General features: G+C 43.3%; 1 protein-coding gene across 4 annotated transcripts in view; it reads left to right on the forward strand.

Moving 5' to 3' along the window:
* The first annotated feature begins 1044 nt into the window (after positions 1-1044).
* The window catches only part of CCR3 (C-C motif chemokine receptor 3), a 34239-nt gene continuing 12814 nt past the window's right edge, over positions 1045-22469 (forward strand). Inside the window, exon 1 of one of the 4 annotated variants that reach the window (XM_055413634.2) lies at positions 1045-1179. Coding sequence is in view for 2 of the 4 variants with exons in the window: in XM_055413633.2 (XP_055269608.1) it covers positions 7376-7457 (82 nt within the window). In the remaining 2 variants the exon portion in view is untranslated. Of the gene's footprint in view, positions 1180-7332; positions 7458-16561; positions 16713-21614; positions 21762-22469 lie in introns of those variants that run through there. The other 3 variants (XM_055413633.2, XM_088831583.1, XM_055413635.2) reach the window with 3 other exon arrangements.

The following is a 22469-nucleotide window of genomic DNA, read 5'->3' on the forward strand; positions in this document are numbered from 1 at the left end:
GCAGAGTACATCATGAGAAATGTTGGGCTGGATGAAGCACAAGCTGGAATCAAGATTGCCGGGAGAAATATCAATAACCTCAGATATGCAGATGACACCATCCTTATGGCAGAAAGCAAAGAGGAACTAAAGAGCCTCTTGATGAAAGTGAAAGAGGACAGTGAAAAAGTTGGCTTGAAGCTCAACATTCAGAAAACTAAGATCATGGCATCTGGTCCCATCACTTCATGGGAAATAGATGAAGAAACAGTGAAAGACTTTATTTTGGGGGCTCCAAAATCACTGTAGATGGTGACTGCAGCCATGAAATTTAAAGTTGTCTGCTTCTTGGGAGAAAAACTATGACCAATCTAGACAGCATACTAAAAAGCAGAGATATTACTTTGCCAACAAAGGTCCATCTAGTCAAAGTTATGGTCTTTCCATGAGTCATGTGTGGATGTGAGAGTTGGACTATAAAGAAAGCTGAGCGCCTAAGAATTGATGCTTTTGAACTGTGGTGTTGGAGAAGGCTCTTGAGAGTCCCTTGGACAACAAGGAGATCCAACCAATCCATCCTGAAGGAAATCAGTCCTGAATATTCATTGGAAGGACTAGTACTGAAGCTGAAACTCCAATACTTTGGCACCTTATGTGAAGAACTGACTCATTGGAAAAGACCCTGATGCTGGGAAGGATTGGGGGTGGGAGGAGAAGGGGATGACAGCAAATGAGACGGCTGGATGGCATCACCGACTCGATGGACATGAGTTTGAGTGAACTCCAGGAGTTGGTGATGGACAGGGAGGCCTGGCGTGCTGTGATTCATGGGGTCGCAAAGAGTCGGTTACGACTGAGCAGCTGAACTGAACTGAACTGAACTGAATGATTCCCAAACCGGCCACATAGGGTGTTCAATTTTTATTCAGTATAACTCTGGTTTTTACTTGGCAGAGACGAATTGGGGAAATGAGTTTCCAAATCCCTTATCATGTCCATTGTCAAGGCAGAGAAAACGCAGACACTATGTGTCTCTTGATAACCCTTCTGCAGCCCTGCGGAAGTATTAAAATAGGGCAGCTCTACTGGCCCTTTGACTGTTAACACTGCTACTTAAGCTGTGACTCACACTCTTGGACCTCTGCCGTTGTGGACCCTGACTGCTTGGTCTTCACCCAGAGACTCTGGAGAGGAGGCAAGGTAGGTTTTGTTCCATCAAGGTCAGTCTAGTCATGGGAATGTAGTGGTTTCCTCTACTTCCTGCAGCTCAGTGTTCTGTGAAAGCACCGTAGGGCCAACCCAGGCCTGTAAATGAGGCCAAGCAAATGAGACCTGGGTTCCTTCTTACCCAGGGCAGCCCTAGTTTTGCAATTTTATGAAAGATACCAGTTAAAAAGTTTCAGTGCTGAAAAAATGTTTGAGAACCACCAGGCTGCTTTGGGACAGCATAGTTCAGTGGTTGAGATTATGGTTCTGGAGCTTGAAAACATGGGTTTAAGTTCAAGTTCAACCACTCCTGGATTATGTGTGCCTCACGGAGCAAGTACATCCACCCTCTGAACCTTATACCTATTCTGGGTCCAGAATAGGAATCAGTGGTGGTTATTAACCCTGCTGTCTGGTTCTATTAGTGGGTAAAGAGCTAGAGGGGGATCAAGCTAAGATTCAGGAGGAGAAGGGGAAAGAGCTCATGGTTTGTGAAAGACTTGGGGCCTGACTCCCCTGACAGGTCTGAAATAGAGAAGGGCTTACTTGCGTTCTCTCTTCTAATGATCTCCTTTAATAATGTAAAAACAGGTCTAGAGAAGTTGTGACTTATACCAAGGTTAAATTAGAAATGTATATTCTATATTTTGTTTCCGTATGTATGTAGCTTTTTAATGTTCTTCTGGAAGTCTCAAACTTTTTCTTATTCAAATAAACAAAGCAGTTTTCTATATATGAGGACCTGATATGAGCTTAAGGAAAAGCTGAAGTCTGGAATAAAGTGCAAGAAAGTGTTAAAACCTAGGAGGGGGTAGAGTTGAGGCTGCTGCTGCTGCTGCTAAGTCACTTCAGTCGTGTCCGACTCTGTGTGACCCCATAGACGGAAGCCCACCAGGCTCCCCCGTCCCTGGGATTCTCCAGGCAAGAACACTGGAGTGGGTTGCCATTTCCTTCTCTAATGTGTGAAAGTGGAAAGTGAAAAGTGAAAGTGAAGTCGCTCAGTCGTGTCCGACCCTTAGTGACCCCACGGACTGCAGCCTACCAGGCGCCTCCATCCATGGGATTTCTAGGCAACAGTACTGGAGTGGCTTGCCATTGCCTTCTCCAGAGTTGAGGCTGACCAAATATAAAACTAATATGTAATATATATTATACGTGTGTGTTGTGCTCAGTCGCTCAGTCGTGTCCAACTCTTTTCGATCCCCTGGACCATAGCCCACTAGGCTCCGCTGTCCATGGAATTTCTCAGGCAAGAATACTAGAGTAGGTTGCCATTTTCTGCTCCAGGGGGTCTTCCTGAGCTAGGGACCAAATCCGCATCTCTTGTGTCTCCCGGCACTGGCAGGCAGATTCTTTACCACTGTGCCATCTGGGAAGTCCATGTTATATATAATAGATGGATTAAAAGTGAAAATCAATATGCAATTTTTAACCCATTACATCAATAATAATGATATAACAGTACAGACTTTATTAAAAAATCTTTTTTCATATAGTCAGTCCATTCTAAGGGAGATCGATCCTGGGTGTTCATTGGAGGGACTGATGCTAAAGCTGAAACTGCAATACTTTGGCCACCTCATGCGACGAGTTGACTCACTGGAAAAGACTCTGATGCTGGGAAGGGTTGGGGGCGGGAGGAGAAGGGGACGACCGAGAATGAGATGGCTGGATGGCATCACCAACTCTGTGGACATGAGTTTGAGTGAACTCCGGGAGTTGATGATGGACAGGGAGGCCTGGCGTGCTGTGATTCATGGGGTCGCAGAGAGTCGGACACAACTGAGCGACTGAACTGAACTGAACTGAATTCTCAGAGCAATGGAAGCTAGGTCAATATAAACTTAACCTAAAAATAAAATGAAAACGTCTCCCCCTTCTTTGTTATTCTGTACTGTCACAGTGAAAAAATCTCAAGCATCAGCTCACTTGGCCACATCACACTTAAACTGCAATACACAGAGAAGAGACTCTGGCTGGACAACAGGGTACAAGAGCCAATGGCATGTGCTCTAAAGGATGCTTCCAGAAGCCTTTAATTACAAGACCTGGCCTTTCTCCACTTGAGCCTCTTCAAGAGAATCACAGAGTTCACTAAGTTCAACATATGCTAAGAACATAATATTAGATTTAGTTTGTTCCTAACAGAAGGGGAGAAAAGAGACAAGAGCAAATGCACTCTATCTAGAACCTCAATCAGAGGAATGACAGAGTGAATCGTTCAATCTACAAGGAGGGTACCCTGCCTCTGTGAGGTCCAAGGTCATTCCAACTCATACCAGAAGGAGAAACTGTCGTGAGTGCATTAAAAATTGAGAGTGATCTGTGTCAAAAAAAAGTCTCCTTATGGTCAGTTTCCCTGCCTATTAAAGGGCTTTCCTATCTGCCCTTCAGTCTGAACCTAACAATCCAGACAAATTAAAGCAGAAATGCTCCTGCCAGCTGCTACCCTCTCCTAGGATGTTTACTTGATGCTTTCTCTTCCCCTCTTCTTGGAACAAAGGTTGTTGGTATTTAGGGTCAAATGGCTGATCGCCGAAGAATCGATGCTTTTGAACTGTGGTGTTGGAGAAGACTCTTGAGAGTCTCTTATACTGCAAGGAGATCCAACCAGTCCATTCTAGAGGAGATCAATCCTGGATGTTCATTGGAGGGACTGATGCTAAAGCTGAAACTGCAATACTTTGGCCACCTCATGCGACGAGTTGACTCACTGGAAAAGACTCTGATGCTGGGAAAGGTTGGGGGCGGGAGGAGAAGGGGACGACGGAGAATGAGATGGCTGGATGGCATCACCGACTCGATGGACATGAGTTTGAGTGAACTCCGGGAGTTGGTGATGGACAGGGAGGCCTGGCGTGCTGTGATTCATGGGGTCGCGGAGAGTCGGACACGACTGAGCGACTGAACTGAACTGAACTGAACTGAATGTTCTGACAGAACCTCCGATGGCAGGAAACTCTGTTAGCATTTTGACACAGTGAGTCACTTGGCCATGGAGGCCCAGTGCAGCGACCATGGTGCCACCAACATGATGCTTGAAAACGTGAGGGAAATCCAGGTCTTTTAAAAAAGGATTTTAAAAAAATCCTGTTTTTCCCAAGAGGATTACAAACTGAAAAAAACAAGTTGGCACTTTTTTTGCCTATAAAATTGAGAATCATTAAAGAACTTAAATAGTATGGCAATATTTTGAGGTGCTGACAGTGTGAAAAAAACAGACACTTTCTCCAACTGCTGTTGGGAATAAAGTTACATGTTAAATGCAACTGTTTGGCAGAGAAATCTGGCAATAATGTATCAAAAGCTTTCAGAGGGCACAAAGTTTTAGCAGCAAGCCCAGTGAAATAATCAGAGATGTGCACAACACTCTGTGCATGAGGATGTGTATCACAGCCTTGTTACTGATGCAGGAATACTTGACGCGATCTAAGTATCTAATAATAATGGACCACCTGAAAAGTCAGTAAATATACGCATGTGATACAATGCTTGCTGCTACTGCTGCTAAGTCACTTCAGTCGTGTCCGACTCTGTGTGACCCCATAGACGGCAGCCCACCCGGCTCCCCCGTCCCTGGGATTCTCCAGGCAAGAACACTGGAGGGGGTTGCCATTTCCTTCTCCAATGCGTGAAAGTGAAAAGTGAAAGTGAAGTCGCTCAGTCGCTCAGTCGTGTCCGACCCTTAGCGACCCCACGGACTGCAGCCTACCAGGCTCCTCCATCCATGGGATTTTCTAGGCAATAGTACTGGAGTGGCTTGCCATTGCCTTCTCCGGATACAATGCTTACCAGCCATTAAAATTGGCATTGCAAATCATTCTTCTAAAAATATTTTTTTTTCCTTCCAGTTTTATTGAGATATAATTGACATACAGCACTGTATAAGCTTAGGGTGTACTGCAGAATGATTTGACTTACATACATCATGAAGTAACAATAAGTTTAGTGAATACTCATCATTTCAAATAGATATAAGATTAAAGAAATAGAAAAAAAAATTTCTCGTGATAAGAACTCAGGATTTACTCTCTTAACACCTCTCATGTATAACAGCAATGTCAATTATATTCAAAATGTTTTACATGACTAGTATTTTTTACTTTGTAACTGAAAGTCTGTACCTTTTCACCACCGTCATCCAGTTCCACCTCCCCTTTCTCCCCACCTTCCAATTCCCACCTCTGGTAACTACAAAACTGATCTCTTTTTCTATGAGTTTGAAATTATTCTTTTTTGTATGTGTGGAACTTTGGATTTTTTGACGTAAGACATTTTAAACTTTAGGAACTAATGGCATTTTCCCAGTAATTGTCCAAGAGGGAACTTCTGGGAATATCCATTTGTTTGAATTTTATGTTGATAAATTAAAATGACCACGAACTGTAATACAAAAACAAAATCCCAAACCAACCTGCCCTGTGAACCTCTGGGCTCAAGTGTTTCAATGCCATGAAGTTTCAGAGTCAAGTCAGTTAAAAAATCATAGAGCCAGGACTCAAAATCACATATTTAAGTAAGAAAATGAGTCCCTGGTGGCTCAGTAGCTCAGAGACATGAGTTTGATCCCTGAGTCGGGAAGATCCCCGGAGAAGGAAAAGGCAACCCATTCTAGTATTCTTACCTGGGAAATCCCATGGACAGAGGAGGCTGGCGGGCCTCCAGGTCCCAAAGAGTTGGACATAACTTAGTGACTAAGCAACAACAATAGTTACAAGCAAACATCCTTTTAGGACACAGAGCCCATTTGCTAAATCTGTAAATATTTTACTCAAGGGTGAGGCATGTAACACTTTCTACTATAAAGATTCTAGTTTGGTCTGAGTTATTGTGAAAATAGAGTCATAACGTACTTTCAGAAAATTATCTGTTAGGCACTTGCTGCTGTTGTTTAACCACTAAGAGGTATCCAACACTGTGACCTCACGGACTGTAGTACACCAGGCTCCCCTGTCCTTCACTATTTCCCAGAGTTTGCTCAAATTCATGTCCACTGAGTCAGTGATGCTATCCAACCATTTAATCCTCTGTCGCTTCCTTCTCTTGCCCTCAGTCTTTCCCAGCATCGGGGTCTTTTCCAATGAGTTGGCTCTTCGCAACAGGTGGCCAGAGTATTGGAGCTTCAGCTTTAGCATCGGTCCTTCTAATGAATATCCAGGGTTGATTTCCTTTAGGATTGACTGGTTTGATCTCCTTGCAGTCCAAGGGAGTCTCAAGAGTCTTCCCCAGCACCACAATCCGATAGGTGTTTGTTATCTGTTTTCTATTTTGGGAACCACTGAGAATAAAACCAACACCCATGTGTACACAGTGTTCTAAAGTAAAAAATACATAAGGGTGAGAGGAAAACATGGAATGGAGCTGAGCTTATGGCCACTGAGTGCCTCATGAAGATGTACTTCTTGGTTTGGCAACATCCTTTGGCAGCAAGGCATTCTCTCCTGCTCAAGGTTTCTGCCCTCAGCATCCCATGGGTGTGCTATTACCTTAACCTCAACACATGCTATGATCTGGCTTAAAGACCAAAGTTTAAGAGAAGTCAGTGAAATCTGTTTTGGGATATATGGAGAAATTATGGCCTTGAGCCCTGCTCTGCTTTTTACAAGGTCTGTGCCATAAGAAATGCCTTTCAAAGAATTTTATTGAAACTGCAGGCACAGCCAACTTCTTCTCTAACTAGGTTCATGTCAACAAATGCTTCATTTTTTCCACATCAAAGCAAGGAGCCTCTACCTCATACATAACAAGGATATGATAATAACAATAATGATAGTAATAAATAACAGTTATTTATTGATCATCAATTGCATAAATCTGTACTAGGGTCTTATATAGGTTATCCAATTTATTGCTCATAAAGTCCTCTCATAAGACTAAGAAAAAAAAAAGGCTGTTCATGCCAATATCAAAAAAGTTTCAGAACTACCGATCTAGAACAGACCAATTTTATTTTAAACTCCTCTTTCCACCTGCTGCTGCTAAGTCACTTCAGTCGTGTCCGACTCTGTGTGACCCCATAGACGGCAGCACACCAGGCTCCCCCGTCCCTGGGATTCTCCAGGCAAGAACACTGGAGTGGGTTGCCATTTCCTTCTCCAATGCATGAAAGTGAAAAGTGAAAGTGAAGTCGCTCAATCGTGCCCGACTCTTAGCAACCCCAAGGACGGCAGCCTACCAGGTTCCTCCGTCCATGGGATTTTCCAGGCAAGAGTATTGGAGTGGGGTGCCATTGCTTTCTCCAAATGCAAGCCCCGTCCCTGGGTGGGCACAGGGTAAGTAATCTATTTTTCTGAGCCTCACTTTCCTCATCTATGAACATTAATCCAACGATGCACATAAAGCACATAAGGTATATGCAACACTATGGTTGTTTAACCCTGTGGTAGGCTCAGGCTGCCCAACTTGACCTTCGGTGACCTTAAGTCAGCAGCTTGAACTTGGCCACAAGGAGAGTCTTTGCACCAGGAAAATTGGAAGCCAGCAAACATGTCAATGCCTTTTTTGTTTCTTTCTTCCTAGTGGATTGTTAAAACACTTATCAGCACATTACTGCTACCTACACACCATGAATGTACAGGAAAGATATTTGCATCTCTTTCCTCTTAAATTTGCAAGGGCAACGGGATCCGATAACAGATTTTGCATCTGAGTCCACAAATCTTTGGTTTGGGCAGAAATCAAATGCCTGCCCCTTATACAGCTAGCTGGCACTCAATTTCTTATTTGCAGGGGAATTCCCTTACACTTGTGATGCACCAGCTCATGAGACCACTGCTAGATCAGTCCTCTTTCTGGAGGGAGGCACGGGTCTTGCCCCACTGCCATCTTGGGGTGGGCTCTGCTTCATGCCACACAAACAGAAGTTCAAACCACGGGTTTGTGTCTATGGGGTGAGGCATCTTGTACTCAGTTCATACTTCCCTTTTCTGAACTTTCTAGTCTCGTTACTATCTTCCTTTTCCCTCTGTGGGTTTTCTTGAGGGGAGTAAGCTGTGGTTGGCGGTATTTTGTTCTGTTTTCTGGCTTTCATTATTTTTTAATTGAAGCACAGTTGATTTACAGTGTTGTTAGTTTCTGGTGTACAGAAAAATGATTCAGTTTTTCTGTTTTTCATTTTTTAAAAAGATTTACTTATTTATGTTTTGGCTGTGGTGGGTCTTTGCTGCTGCACACTTGCTTTCTCAGGCAGCGAGCGGGGGCTACTCTTCACTGCAGTGCGGGCCTCTCACTGTGGTGGCTTCTCTTGCTGTGGAGCACAGGCCCCAGGCACACGGGCTTCAGGAGCTGCAGCCTGCAGGCCCTAGAACTCAGCAGTTGTGGTGCACAGGCTTGGCTGCTCCAAGGCATGTGGAATCTTCCCAGAGCAGGGATCAAACGGGTGTCCCTTGCATTGCAAGGTGGATTCTAAACCACTGGGCCACCAGGGAAGGAAAAACTGGCAGATTTAAGCACAAAGGGCCAATGTCTGAATTCCTGCTTCAGAACGATGAGACAAGAGGAAGGAGGAATGCATGCCACTGCCAGGCCACTGAAGCCCAGCAGCCACGGTTCCACGGTATGGCATAGCTAGGGCACTCCTGGATGACAAGGTGGAGCTGGAGGTGGGGTTTCACAGGACAGATGGACATCCAGCCAAATTGGGCACATGAGGGATTGAGCATTATATTTGGGGAAGTTACAGGAAAGGGGGAGGGGTGACAGACCACCTGGCTGTGTTACTTTCTCTTATCTAATCTGCTTCCCTTTCGCTTCTGCCTTGCTATCCAAAGTCACCAGTCAGGCCACCTTAGGCCTCCCTTGAAGGGTTGGCCTCTTCTATTGGGCCCTGCTTCAGAGACCTGGTACCCTAGGACCTGGGCTTTAATTTCTGACATCAAGTGGCTAGGTCCACTGTTCCCTTCCCTCTGTTCAAGCAACAGGAAATGGCAGTGTCTCACAGCAAGCAACAAGCACTCCAGAATGTCAACCTGCTTTGAATCATGGCTCTATCAGATGCCATGTCTTTTCTTTGCCTGAGCCTCCATTTTCCCACCTGTAAAACAGAAGCAATATCATTCCCTTCTCAGAATTGTGGCAAGAATTAAATGTGATTTACTACGTGCCTGGTACTTGGTAGGTATTTGGCTGATGGGTATTATGTAGCTATTTATTTCTGCAACCTAAGCCTCATTCAAACCAGCCAACATGTGCTGAGTATCTCCTACATGCAAAAAAAGTTGTCCAAGAAACCCCTTCTCCCCAACCCCATGCTGAAAAGGGGAAGGAGAGACTATCTTAAGGAAGTCCTCTAAAAACTTCCCGTCCAGGTCCAGCTTGAATTAGCACTCATGGTCTTGCATGCCCAGTTCTAAAACTCTTTGATTCTGAAGAGTTGTGTTATATACCGTCTAACACACATCATTTTACTAAATCACACAACCTGTATTATGCCTTTTCTTCCAACTTGATTGTAAGCTTCTCAACAGCTGGCCCCGTGTGCAGTTCTCCTTTGTGGGTTTCCCAGAGTGCCCAGCACTGAGCCGCACACATAAGAGGTAGCTGATACGGAGACTTGTTGATGAAGTCTGATGCCTTGATGTGTGTATGACCACGGCTGAGAGTATGGTCTGACATCTTTTACTCAGAGTATGATATTATCACATGCCTGCTTGAATAGACTTATTTCCTCACTTCATTCCACCTCAGGGAACAAGAAGTCTTCCTGCTCTGAGAAGTAAGTGACAGATGAAGTGATCAAAAACAGAGAGATTTTGTTTATGGCTGGCCCAGGATCTGGGCAGGGGCAAGCAGTGTGCTGGCATGAATCTGAGACACTGACAGAAGCACTGGAGAATTGGTTGGTGACTCCAGCAGGGTTTGGAAACTTAAGCCTAGAGATGTTTGCCAATAGAATCACTATCAGGAGTGATCAGGGTATACCGGAAGACTGGTAGAAAAAAGCACAAGTGCCTACAGCCAGAAACAGATCAGAGATATTCCTCTTAGATAAAGGGCTCATATACAGAATAGATTATAAACTCCTGCAAGTCAATATGAAAATGATAAACAACTTAATTATTTTTAGACCAGAAAAAGATTTGATCAGGCACTGCACAGAAGATGATAACCAAATAACCAACATCTATGTGAAAAAAATAATCAGTATCATTTGAGAAATGCAAATTAAAAACATAATGACACAGCAGCCCATACCCATGAGAAGAGCTAAAACGAAAATGAAAACAAGAAAAATCTCTAAAAGGCAATACCAACTATGGACGAGATTGGAGATGAACTTGAACTCTCACGTACTGCTGGCAAAAGCATAATAAATTGGTATAACCACTGAGAAAACTGTTTAGTATCATGTAAAGCTAAACAATGCCTTCTCTATGACCCCAAAATTCTACCTCAAAGTATATACTCCAGAGAAAGAAGTGTATATGAACTCTAAAGATATACACAAGAATGTAGCTACTAATTTTATTCATAATAGTCTCAGACTGAAAACCCCCAATTTTTATCAACAATAAAATGGGTAAACTGGGGTGCTATATGCTGTGTGCTCAGTCGCTTCAGTCATATCCAACTCTTTGCAACCCCATGGACTGTAGCCTGCCAGGCTCCTCTGTCCATGGGATTCTCCAGGCAAGAACACTGGAGTGGGTTGCCATGCCCTCCTCCAGGGGATCTTCCTGACCCAGGGATCGAACCTGGGTCTCCTGCACTGAAGGCAGGTTCTTTACCGCTGAGTCACCAGGGAAGCCCCACACTATGGTATCTTCACACAATAAAATGCTATGTGACAATATAAAAGAACAATCTACTATCACTACATACGGTACAGCCAAAACTAATCTACAGTGATAGACAAACTAGCAGTTACAGGCTGGGAAGAGACACTACGGAGCGGCCTGGGGTCCCGGCACTGTACAGTCACGGCGGTTACACGGGTGTGCACACGTTCAAAACCTTGGATTAGTATACTTCTGGCATTTTATTGCATGCGTGCCACATTTCAATCTTAAAATCTTCAAAAATGCTTACTTTGAGACATCTAATGTGACTGCTAGATTGTATTGTAAGCATGTGCTTTGCTTGCGTGCTAAGTCGCTTCAGTCGTGTCTGACTCTGTGTGACCCCGTGGACTGTAGCCCACCAGTCTCCTCTGTCCATGGGATTCTCCAGGCAGGAACACTGGAGTGGGTTGCCATTTCCTTCTCCAGAGGACCTCCCCAACCCAGGGATCAAATCCAGGTCTCTTACATCTTCTGCACTGGCAAGTGGGTTCTTTACCACCAGCACCAATGGTTTCATAGGAAACGGCCATATTCTTTTTCAGAGTGTCTGCATTATTTCGTATGCCCAACATCAATGTAGGAGTGATCCAGTTTCCTCCTTATCTTCCCCAGCATGTGGTGTTGTCACTACTTTTTGTTTGTCATTCTGATAAGTGTGATGGCAGTTTTAATCTGCATTTTCCTAATGGCTAACGATCCTGAACATGGCTTCATGTGCTTAGCTGCCACATGTATGTCCTCTTCAGTGAGGTTCATGCCTTTGTCCATTTTTTCTTTTTTCTTTCTTTATAACCATCTGTAGATTTCTTTATTCACTTGAAATAAGTCCTTTTAAAATTTCTACCTTGTTGGAAAAAAAATCTTTATTTTCTAATCAGATTGGTTTTTTGCTTTTTAATTTTGAGAATGCTTTATATTTTAGATACAAATATTTTATTGGATATGTTGTTTACAGATGTTTTTTCTGAGGTTCTGGCTTGTGTTTTCATCTGCTTTATAGAGTCTTTCAGAGAGAGAGGCTTTTAATTTTTATGAAGCCAAATTTATCAACTATTCTTTTTTATGGTTAGGGCTTTTGGCATCAACTCTAACAACTTTTCACCAAATTCTAGATTACAAAGATTTATTCTTTGCTATCTTCCAAAGTTTCATAGTTTTACATTTTACAATGAAGTCTGTGATAAATTGAGTCAATATTTATATGTGTCTTTTTTTTTTATTGAAGTATAGTCGATAATTATTTTTTAAAAATTCTACTGAAGTATAGATGATGTGAAGTTTAGGTTAAGGTTTATTTATTTTTTCTGTCTATGGATATCTAATTGCTCCAGCATTATTCATGAAAAAGACTATTGCTCTTCTGTTGAGAGGTGCTGTACCTTTGTCAGAAAGCAGTTGGATATATCTGTGAGTCTGGTTCTATAATTTTCTATTTTGTTCCATTACTGTGTGTGTATATCCCTCTGCCTCATCCATAGGTCTTTTTTTTTTTTCCTAACTTCATTTTGTAGCTTTCATTGCAAATCTTGTCTGTTTTGTTAGATTTATACCTAGGTATAGTCTAAAAGATTTTGGAAGCAATTATAAATGGTATTTTAATTTTGGTTTCTAAGTGTTCACTGATACATAAAAATGTGACAGGTTTTGTTTGTTGATTTTTTCCTGCAACCGAGCTGAACTTGTTAGTTTCAAGAGTTTTGGGGAGAATCCCTTGGGATTTTCTATGTAGACCACAATGTCATCCTCAAATAAGGGCAGTTTATTTCCTCCTTTTCAATCTTTATGCCTTATATTTTGTTTCCGGTCTCATTGCTCTAGCTAGGACTTATGGTTGGAGAGGAGTGGCTGAACGAATGTTCTTGCTTTGTTCATGATCTTGGAGGAATGCATTCATCTTTCATTATTAAGCATGATGCTATCTCTAGGCTCCTTGTGATGCTGCTGCTGCTGCTAAGTCGCTTCAGTCGTGTCCGACTCTGTGCAACCCCATTGACGGCAGCCCATCAGACTCCCCCATCCCTGGGATTCTCCAGACAAGAACACTGGAGTGGGTTGCCATTTCTTTCTCCAATAGGCTCCTTGTAGACGCTGTTTATTATCAGTTCACTGAGAGGTTTCTATCACAAGTGGGTGAAATACTTTGTCAATGTCTTGTCTCTGTTAATAACCAACAAATTGGTCTGTTTCTTTTAAATTGTTGTATGTTTAAGCATAAAGTTGCTCACGTGCTGTGTGTGTGCTCAGTTGCCAAGTCATGTCCAATTCTGTGTGACCCCATGGACTGCAGCCCACCTGGCTCCTCTGTCCATGGGACTTCCCAGGCAAGAATACTGGAGTGAGTTGCCATTTCCTTCTCCTGGGGATCTTCCTGACCTGGGGATTGAATCCACGTCTCCTACAATGCAGGCAAATTCTTTACCCCTGAGCCAACTGGGAAGCCCCAAAGTTGTTCCCAGTATTCTCTTACCGTCCCTTTTAATGGCTGAAGAATCTGTATTTATTCTTGACATTTTTTCATTCGTGACATTGTTGATTTGTGTCATCTCTCTCAGATCTTGCTAGAGGTTTATCACTCATTTTCAATGACTTTTTGAAGAATCAGCTTTTTGTTTCAGTGCTTTAATCTATTTTCTGTTTTAAATTGTATTACTTTGTGCTCTTATCTTTGTGGTTCCTTCTTTCAGCTTAATTTGGGCTTATTCTGACCTTTCTCTAGTTTCTAGAGGAAGAAACTTAGATTATTGACTTGATCCCGTGGTTCTTTTCTAATGCAAGCATTCAGTGTGGCAATATGTTCCTCTCAGAACGGCTTTAGCTGCACCCCACATATCTTGATGTTGTATTTTTGTTTTCACTTAGTTCAAAGTCATTTTTATTTCCTTTGAGACTTCCTTTCTGATCTGTGGATTATATAGACGTGTGATTTAAATTTTTCACATGTTTAGAAACGTTTGTCATCTTTTTGTTTTTAATTTTTAATTGACTACATTTTGATCTGAGAATATATTCTATATAATGCAAATTTTAAAAACTTTTTGAGGCTCTAGATATGGTTTATCTTGGTGAATGTTCCATAAGCACTTGAAAATATTTACAAGGCATTGGAATCTACATTAATTCCCTTCCTTGTCAAAATACCTAGAGAAGCCTTTTTCATGACCAAACCCTAACTGATATAGGAAGATTGCATCTCACACTACACAAAAACCCACCTTCAAATCCTGCTGAACTTTCTGTCTTCTTTTCCTAAATCCTTTCTCATCTACTGCCCCTTTGCTTGGCATCTTTCTTTCTCCCTCCGGGCCCCACACAGTCTCCCTGGTGCCAGCCTCATCTTTCTTCCTAGACCTCATGTGACACCCACTCTGCACTCCACCCTGTCTCTTCATACCTAGAATTTTTTTTTTTCCTCTCTCAAGTTATTAAAAAAAAAATTGTGTCTATTCCCCGAACCCCTGCCATCATCACATTAAGAATTTTCTTTGTGATTCAGCCTCCTTAGAACATAGAGGGGATGGTAAACAGCAAACAGCTTTCTCACTCTCCTCGGGCTGAATGTGACCCCACCCTTGTATCTGTGGTGCAGGTGCCTGGGTGGTCACCTGCCCTGAGGTCTAAGTTGTGGGAAGTTTATTTACTGCTCCATCTAGAATCTCTGAATAATGACAGACTCCTGATGCCCTGGATTATGTTGAAATCTGCTGCTGATAATTCATAGCTCTCCCTGAAGTGGGAAAATGCCGTAACTGATTTGTTCTGCTTCATGCTAACTGCAGAAACTCAGGCATCAAGAAAGACCTGGGCACAAATTTATCCTCTGCCATTTGGAAGCCATTTGGCAACCACAGCTTTATAATCTCCTACTCCAGTACTTTGGCCACCTCATGCGACGAGTTGACTCACTGGAAAAGACTCTGATGCTGGGAAAGGTTGGGGGCGGGAGGAGAAGGGGACATCAGAGAATGAGATGGCTGGATGGCATCACCGACTCGATGGACATGAGTTTGAGTGAACTCCGGGAGTTGGTGATGGACAGGGAGGCCTGGCGTGCTGTGATTCATGGGGTCGCGGAGAGTCAGACACGACTGAGCGACTGAACTGAACTGCTTTAATCTTCATAAGGAAATTGCATACCTGTAGAACTGTGAGGATAAATGTCATAAAGCACGTGGCACCAAACTCCTCAAAAGATGATAGTCACTCTTATTGTTTGTCACTTCATAGTTATGTTGTTGCTGTTAATGATTAAAATGGCATTAAGTGTCAGTATGTCTTTTATCTTCCTGTTTTGAGCTTGTTCTTTTCTGGTCAGATAGTTATAAATTAACACATGCATACACATAAGTATTATTAATTTCTGGACACACAGACAGACTACATTCTAGCTGCTGACGCGTTTATGGGTGGCCACGTGACTGAGTCCTAGCTGATGGAATGTGGACAGAAATGATGTGAACGATTTCTCCAACACCTCATAAAATCCTTCCATGAGCATTCCTTCATACTCTTCTCCTTCCTCTCGGGTGACGCAGCTGTATACATTTGGGTCTTGAATGACAACTTAAGTGATAGTAGACACTGGATATAGATGCCAAGGTGCCTGAATTAATTATTAAAGGCAGACTGCCACCAATAAATAATCCTGATTGCTGTACATGATCAAGAAACACACTTCTAGATGTTCAAACTCATTGTACATTTTGGAGTTTTGTGTCAGCTAGCATTTTCTAAGCTAAAATAGAAATTGGTAACTGAGTAGTGCCACACAAAAATCAAAAATATATAGCACTGGCTTAAAGTTTAGGCAGCAGGCTGCAAAGAAACTGCCCCTTGGAAGTGGAAAGATGTGATTGCCTGGAGGTGGGGCTGGAGAGAGGGATGGATTTTCAAAGGGGCATAAGGAATCTCTTGGAGGTGATGGAAACACTCATATCTTGACTATGGGTGTTGTAACCCAAATGTATACAACTGTCAAAATTCATCAAACTGTAGACATTAAATGGATACACTTTATTGTCCAAAAGTTACATCTTAATAAGCTGTTGAAAACTAAAGTTACATCTTAATAAGCTGTTGAAAACTAAAGCAACTCCCACCTATGTTAAATGCCCTATCTTACAAGGGCCAATCACATGTGTGAGTGATTTATTCAGTGGGTGCGCTCAGGAGACACCAGCAAGAGTGCAGGAGCAGGACCAGACGGGAGGAGGCAAGCAGCAGGGTGTGGTCTCAGGCAAAGATCCCCGGGGCCTCTGCCTGATCCCAAGCGGGCCCTGGGACAGTGTGTCCTGACAGAACAAGGCAGTGAGGGGGGTTCCTCCTGGCTTTATGCAGGAGAGTGGGGCTCGGGGAGTCAGGGGCATGATGGCTCCTGAGCCTGAGGATAGCCCTCCACAGCCAGTCACAGGTGCAGAGGCTGAGGAAGGAGAGCCAGAAATGGAAAAGGGACTCAAGGGGCCCCAGCAGAGCTCTGCCAACGTATGTCATATTCTCCTAGAAGGAGAACTTGTTCCTTATTACAATGAAGTATAATATGCATGCTTTCTTCAGATTTGTTTCCTTAATGTTGAATTAAAGCAAAGGTGTTCTGACAGAAGAATCACCTGTTGAATCCTGGGCATGGACCATTGGAGTAAATTGAAAGGCCAGCACCAACCGACCCACTGCCCACCCCTTGGGCCTCCTCCGCAGACTCCTGGAAGAATAGCAGACACAGTGGTCAGAGGAGAGGGATGGAAGCATACAGAGGTGGGTTCCAGAGTAAGCCCCACCATTTTCTAGCTGTGTTATCCTGAGCTGTTGCTTAACCCACTTGTCTCAGTTCCTCCTCTGAGAAATGGTAAAAAAAACACACTCATTTACCTCACAGGGTCACCGAGAGGCTTGAAAGAGATAAAGTACATAAAGCCCTTAGCAGATCCCTGGTGTGACATGTGACACAGTGGGCAGGAAGTGTTGTTTATTGAATAGTTTCTCTCACATAACTTGCCCCCACCCTGTCACTCCTGGTCACCGTCTGAGTTCACTGATGCCGCCTGGAGCTCAGGACTAATACACCTTTCCTCCAACCCCATCACTAGTTCTCTTATCTTTCCCAGAGTAGATGCTCTGGCATGTTTGAAAATTCGATCAGGATTTGCACAGCTCAAAACAGAGGCTTGACACGTTTAGAAAGTACCCAGATTAATCTTGGGGGTGAAAAACGGAATGTCTCCCGCCATATCAATAAACAAAGGATGTCACAGTCATCAGTGACCGCAGCCCTGCAACCCCCGAACGTGAGCCAGTGAGGCCTGAGGAAACTCAGGAGGAAAAGAATATCTGTCATCTAGCAGTCATCAGACTGCAGCCACTCCTGATGGTGAGCCCTGAGGGAACCCGGATGCGAGACCAGACTCCTGCACTTGCCCATACATAGAAAAGCACTAAAGTCCTTAACTTGGAGATATCTGGCTTTTTTAAAATTAACAATCATCTTTTGATGTACCAACTATCTGCCCTTTGTTGCCAAACTTCTATATAACCTGGCTCCCCTCACAGCCTCCTCAGAGCAGTTCTCTCAAGTTTACTTGAGATGCTGCTTCCTGGGCTTGAAGTCCTAAAAGTTCCCACAAAATAAAACATAACTCTCTACTTTTAGGTTGTGAACATTTTTTGTGTCTACAGAGATGAGATGCAAAACAACAACCCATAGGAAAACAAATCATCTAGTCCTCTCCATACCAAGTGACACTTCTAGGTGTCCTTCTAGCCACTGGGCTTTATAGAAGCCTCTATAACACTGTATTACATAGTTGTGAACAAAGCAGAAATTAAACTTTCTCATCTGGTAGAAAATTTCTGGCTGCCATTCGGAAAAAGGGGAAGAGACTAACTTAAATATCTATTATCTCTCCATCCCTCATCTCTCCTGTTTCTCTTGTCTTTTTATCTGTGCTCTCGCTCTCTCGTCTCTTTTTACATTTCCAAGGGCCCATCTTATAGTTCAAGATATTGTGGAAGAAAAGATGTCATTTACTCTGCTTGACAGACATCTGGTGAATTTTCCGTTTAAGCAGAGATGCCTTGTATTTGTACCTCATTAGGAGGTACTTCCCATATCTTGGGGAGAAAACTATATTTTCTGCATCATTTCTAAACCATTGTTCACTTTTTTCTTTATCATCATATTTATTTTCTAATTTTGATACTAGATTTTTTTCAATGTTGACAAGAAAGAACGAAAAAGTGCAAAATGAAACATACAGAATAGTTAGATCAACAACCACCCAATTTTGCCTGGAAATGGCCTAAAGGGACCTGGGCTCTATTCTGAAGCTAGTGTGAATATGCAGGGTGATAGTGAAAAGCAGACACCCAGCAGGTCTTACACCTTTATTAGAGGAGGTACCTATGAGGGGAAATGAGTGAGCACTGTCAGGCCTCAAGTGAAGCAGGGAGCAAGCAGAGGATGGTGGATGATTCCCAGCCTGTTGCATAGACTAAGGGGAGTTTGGCATGTCTACTTGGGACCTCTCCAGCTAAAGGCAGCCATCAGTGGAAGCCTTGTCTCGCAGGAGTGGGCCTGCCTCAGCTTCCATGCTGGCTGGGTCAGGGGTGGGGCAAGTCATATGAAGTGCGGCTTTGGGGAAAGCAGAGCGTTGGTTTCAGAGCCCAGCAGCAGGGCTTGGTCAACCACACACTCTGCACCTGGAAGTGTGCCAGATGCTTGCAGCTGTCCAGTGGGTGGCACATTTTACCCTTGGTTTAATTCTAGATTTGAGTTGCAGGCCAATGCTAAGTGTAGACTCTGCTCTTCTGTTCAAATCATGAGATGTCCACTGCCTCCCCAAATAATACAGCCTCCACACAGTCACTCCAACTTGTCTTGTATTAAGAGTCTATGAGGCAGGAAGAGCCCTTTATGTAAAGGCTTGCTTCTGTTGATTTGGGGGCTTTACAAAAGGGCAGGGTGCTGTCAATGGAGAGAACTCAGAAATACACTGGACTACCAAATGCCAGAGGCAGGCACCGCTGACTGCATGAATCCTTCCATTAACTCCTCTGGGAGTTAATGTTTCCCGGGAACATGTCAGTAAGAGGAGGTAAATGGCTGGAACCCACCTTCCTGCCCCAGGACCCTGCAGCCAGGAGCTGGTGTTGAAGATAGGATAAAGGAACCCAAGCACTTCTTCCTGATGCTCAATAACCACTTCCTTTCACACGCACAAGGCCACAGTTGACCTGAGCTTGCCTGTAAGAAATTTCTGACCCTTTCATATAGCTTCTGAACATCTTTGTTTGTTTTTTCCCTCAGATGTTCCTATATTCCTAAGCTGTCTTCTGTTTGTTTTGTTGTCGATGTCATTATTTCGGTGGTTTTCTCCAAAATGCTTCTGCTTTAGTTTATGTACATTAAGAATCTGAAAAGATCAGAGGTATGAGAGTTTGGGGTCAGGTTTTCCTGTGTACCGTGGAAACTCATGAGCTGACTGCCTCAAGTAGCCTGAAAGAAGCACCAAAAATCTCCTGCCCATCCTGGGAAAAGTAAGACAGAACAAGCCACTCTGGACCTCAGGGAAGTCACTCTGATTCTACCTTTACAATCTGCCATCCTTATCTTCAGCTGAAAGCACCAGTCCTTCAGATGGTGATGCAGGGCAGGAAAAATGAGCACCAGTGAACAGTCTAAACTCCTGAGGTAAGGGACTTCCCTGGTGGTCCAGTGATTAAAACTTTGCCTTCCCGTGAAAAGGGTACAGGTTCAATCCCTGGTTGGGGAGCTAAGATCTCACATGCTTCATGACCAAAAATCAAAACATGAAACAGAAATAAACAAAATCAGTAAATAATTTTTAAAAAATGGTCCACACAAAAATATCTTAAAAAAAAAAAAAAAAGAAAACCCTAAGGTGGAACCTAGCTCTATCTTTTAGTCTCTGTGGTGTTTGCCAAGTTCCTGGTTGAATCTCAGTTTCCTTGTCTACAACAGCATCTCCACATACCTCGAGGGGCTGCTCAGGAGACCCTTCTCAAAATGAGAAGATGGGCCAGAAGCGGGTTGGCACCTGTACTGTGCTGTGCCCACATGGTGACTGGTCATTAGATTAGCACCTGCAGCATTCTCCTACCCAACCCCAGTCTTAAAGTATATTAACAGGTGTTATGTGGGAAAAAAACAATGTTTTCTCTACCTTAACACTAGGTTTGAGGAACGCAAGGTTAACCACATTTAAACCTTTTCCTCACTGAAGCTTTCTCAGACACTTAAACATCCTGTGAATCAATCTCCATCAGTGTTTTCCACACAGTGTCCGAGAGGCCCTGAGGGCTTCCACACCACACCCTCTGCTGGAATGCTGTAGTAGAGAATACAATGATCCCTGACAGGAGGATGAAGGTATCAGACTTGGTGTCACCTCCAGCGCTAATGCCTGGATCATAAGAGACTGGAAAGACAAATGAGTACATTTAACCAATGAAGGGTTAATGCGGGGCTACAACCTGGAAGAATGAATACTCTTAATACCAAAAAAAAAAAAAAAACCACAGGAGAAATTCCCAACATACATGACAAATCTGACCAAGATCTCCCAGTCACCAGTGCCCTTCCAGAGTCTAGGCCCCCAAGTCACATTTCTAACAAGAATCCTATGTGATCATGATTCTCAGAGAATAACTGGCCCATGGGAAAGGCCAATTCTATAATAACAGAAAGCAACCGTGACTTCTTATTTTCTCATATTCAGAGGAGAGGCTTCCAGTTCTCCTAACTCTTCTCTGACTGCCTCTGCTGACCACCTGAGCTGAGATGCTGACTGTCAAGCTCCCTCAAACTGGGGCCCCAGGATGCCCATGAGCCCTCCCAGCAAAGTCGCTGTCTTTCCTTCCTACCTTTTCTTTATCATTTGAAGTATACAGCACATTCCTGCATAACAGCAGATGTCTGATGATTCTTAGCGAACTTCATCGTCTTGTCCACTTTAGCCAGTGTGTCACAGATCACACCATCCATGGTCAGACTTCTTCCCAAAACATTGGATGAGCACCCGCTCTGTGCCCAGAACCATCCTGGGTGCTATGGACACATCAGCACATGGAGCAGGCATATGGCTCTTCCCCGTGAGGTTTAGGTCTCAGTGGTATTCTACTCATCCCTTACATTTGCTTAGCTTTGGACAGTCCTCAAAGACTTTTTGCATATTTATCTTAGCTAGTTCCATGGCAACCCAATGATGTAGTTATTATCATTTTCAGTTGACAGATGAGAAAGCTGAGGTCCAGCAAGATTAAATGATTAACCCAAGGTCATGCAGCTGTGGGTGCCCTAACTGAAATTCAAGTTCAAGTTGTCTTGGGTTGTTTAAACCCATACTACAACTCGCCTCATCAAAGTCTCCCATTGAGCTCTGCAGAGTAATTACAAGGAAATCCCGATTTCATTTTTTTATCCTGTCTCCTGACAGGTCAATGCATGCTTATTCAAGAATTGACCCCTCTTCCAAAACAATGAGTAATTCCAAGGGAAGGCAGAACCCCCAAAACAGTTGCTGACATCAACAGCATTCTTCTCAAGGATTACTCAACTCAGTGCTTGCTTAGTGTGTGATCTCAATCGTACAAAAGAAGAACTGCTCCAGACTTGATTATCTTTTTAAAAACTTGCAAAACCTGAGAAGCTAAGACTCTTTGAAACAGGAAGCTGTGTTGTTTCCTACCTTACTAATGTCTCTGGTGGTATCAGATGGTATCTCCGTTTCACGAGTGGCAAGACCTAAGCTATCACTGGACGCATAAAGGACTTTGCCAAATTAGCAGGTACCATCATCTTCTTTTTGTTCTCATCTGGGCGAGGACCTACTGAATGCAACAGAAGTGGCTTATTCAGGAGAGGTTTCCATGAAGACAGTCAGGTTTCTAGGAAAAAGGAGATGGAGCAAGGAGTCTTGGCAGGTGGAAGTTACACCACCCAGGAGTGCTCTTGGACGGACGGGGCATAGAGGGAGGTTGGCTGTGCTGCAGTAGGTAGTATGGGGCCAAAGTGGGAGAGCTGATTGTGACATATGTCCATTTTCTTCTCGCTCTTTCCCATTTGGCCTTTCTCTCACCTGTATCATGATGTGTTTGCCTTTCCACTCATCCGAACTCAGCCTTTTACCCTCAGGCAACATGTCCACAGCTGTGCCCACGTTGCCTTCCCTGTGCTTTCATAAATTCTCAACTGTTGAGAGGATGGTCACTCCAAAAGGGTCCTCTTTAGTAGTTTTGTGTTAGTAATATTGATTAGTAAGAAGCACTGAAAGTATAACTGACATATGTATGTACATACATGTATGTTACATTTGTATATATACAAATTTTTATATTTCGATTTTTCACTGAAAATCCACTCTAAGTCAGGCTGTCAGATGAATCAGCCGATCCGTTGATTTGGTCTCTTTCTGTTGGAATCTCCGAAGTTGACTGCTTTTCTTGGATCTATATTAGCGGGTAAGGATAGAAAGTCTTTCTAATCTTCTGGGAAAC

This window comes from Moschus berezovskii, chromosome 24 (genome assembly GCF_049115385.1).
Source record: "Moschus berezovskii isolate FMDL1 chromosome 24, NW_MosBer_1.0, whole genome shotgun sequence".
Lineage (NCBI taxonomy): Eukaryota > Metazoa > Chordata > Mammalia > Artiodactyla > Moschidae > Moschus > Moschus berezovskii.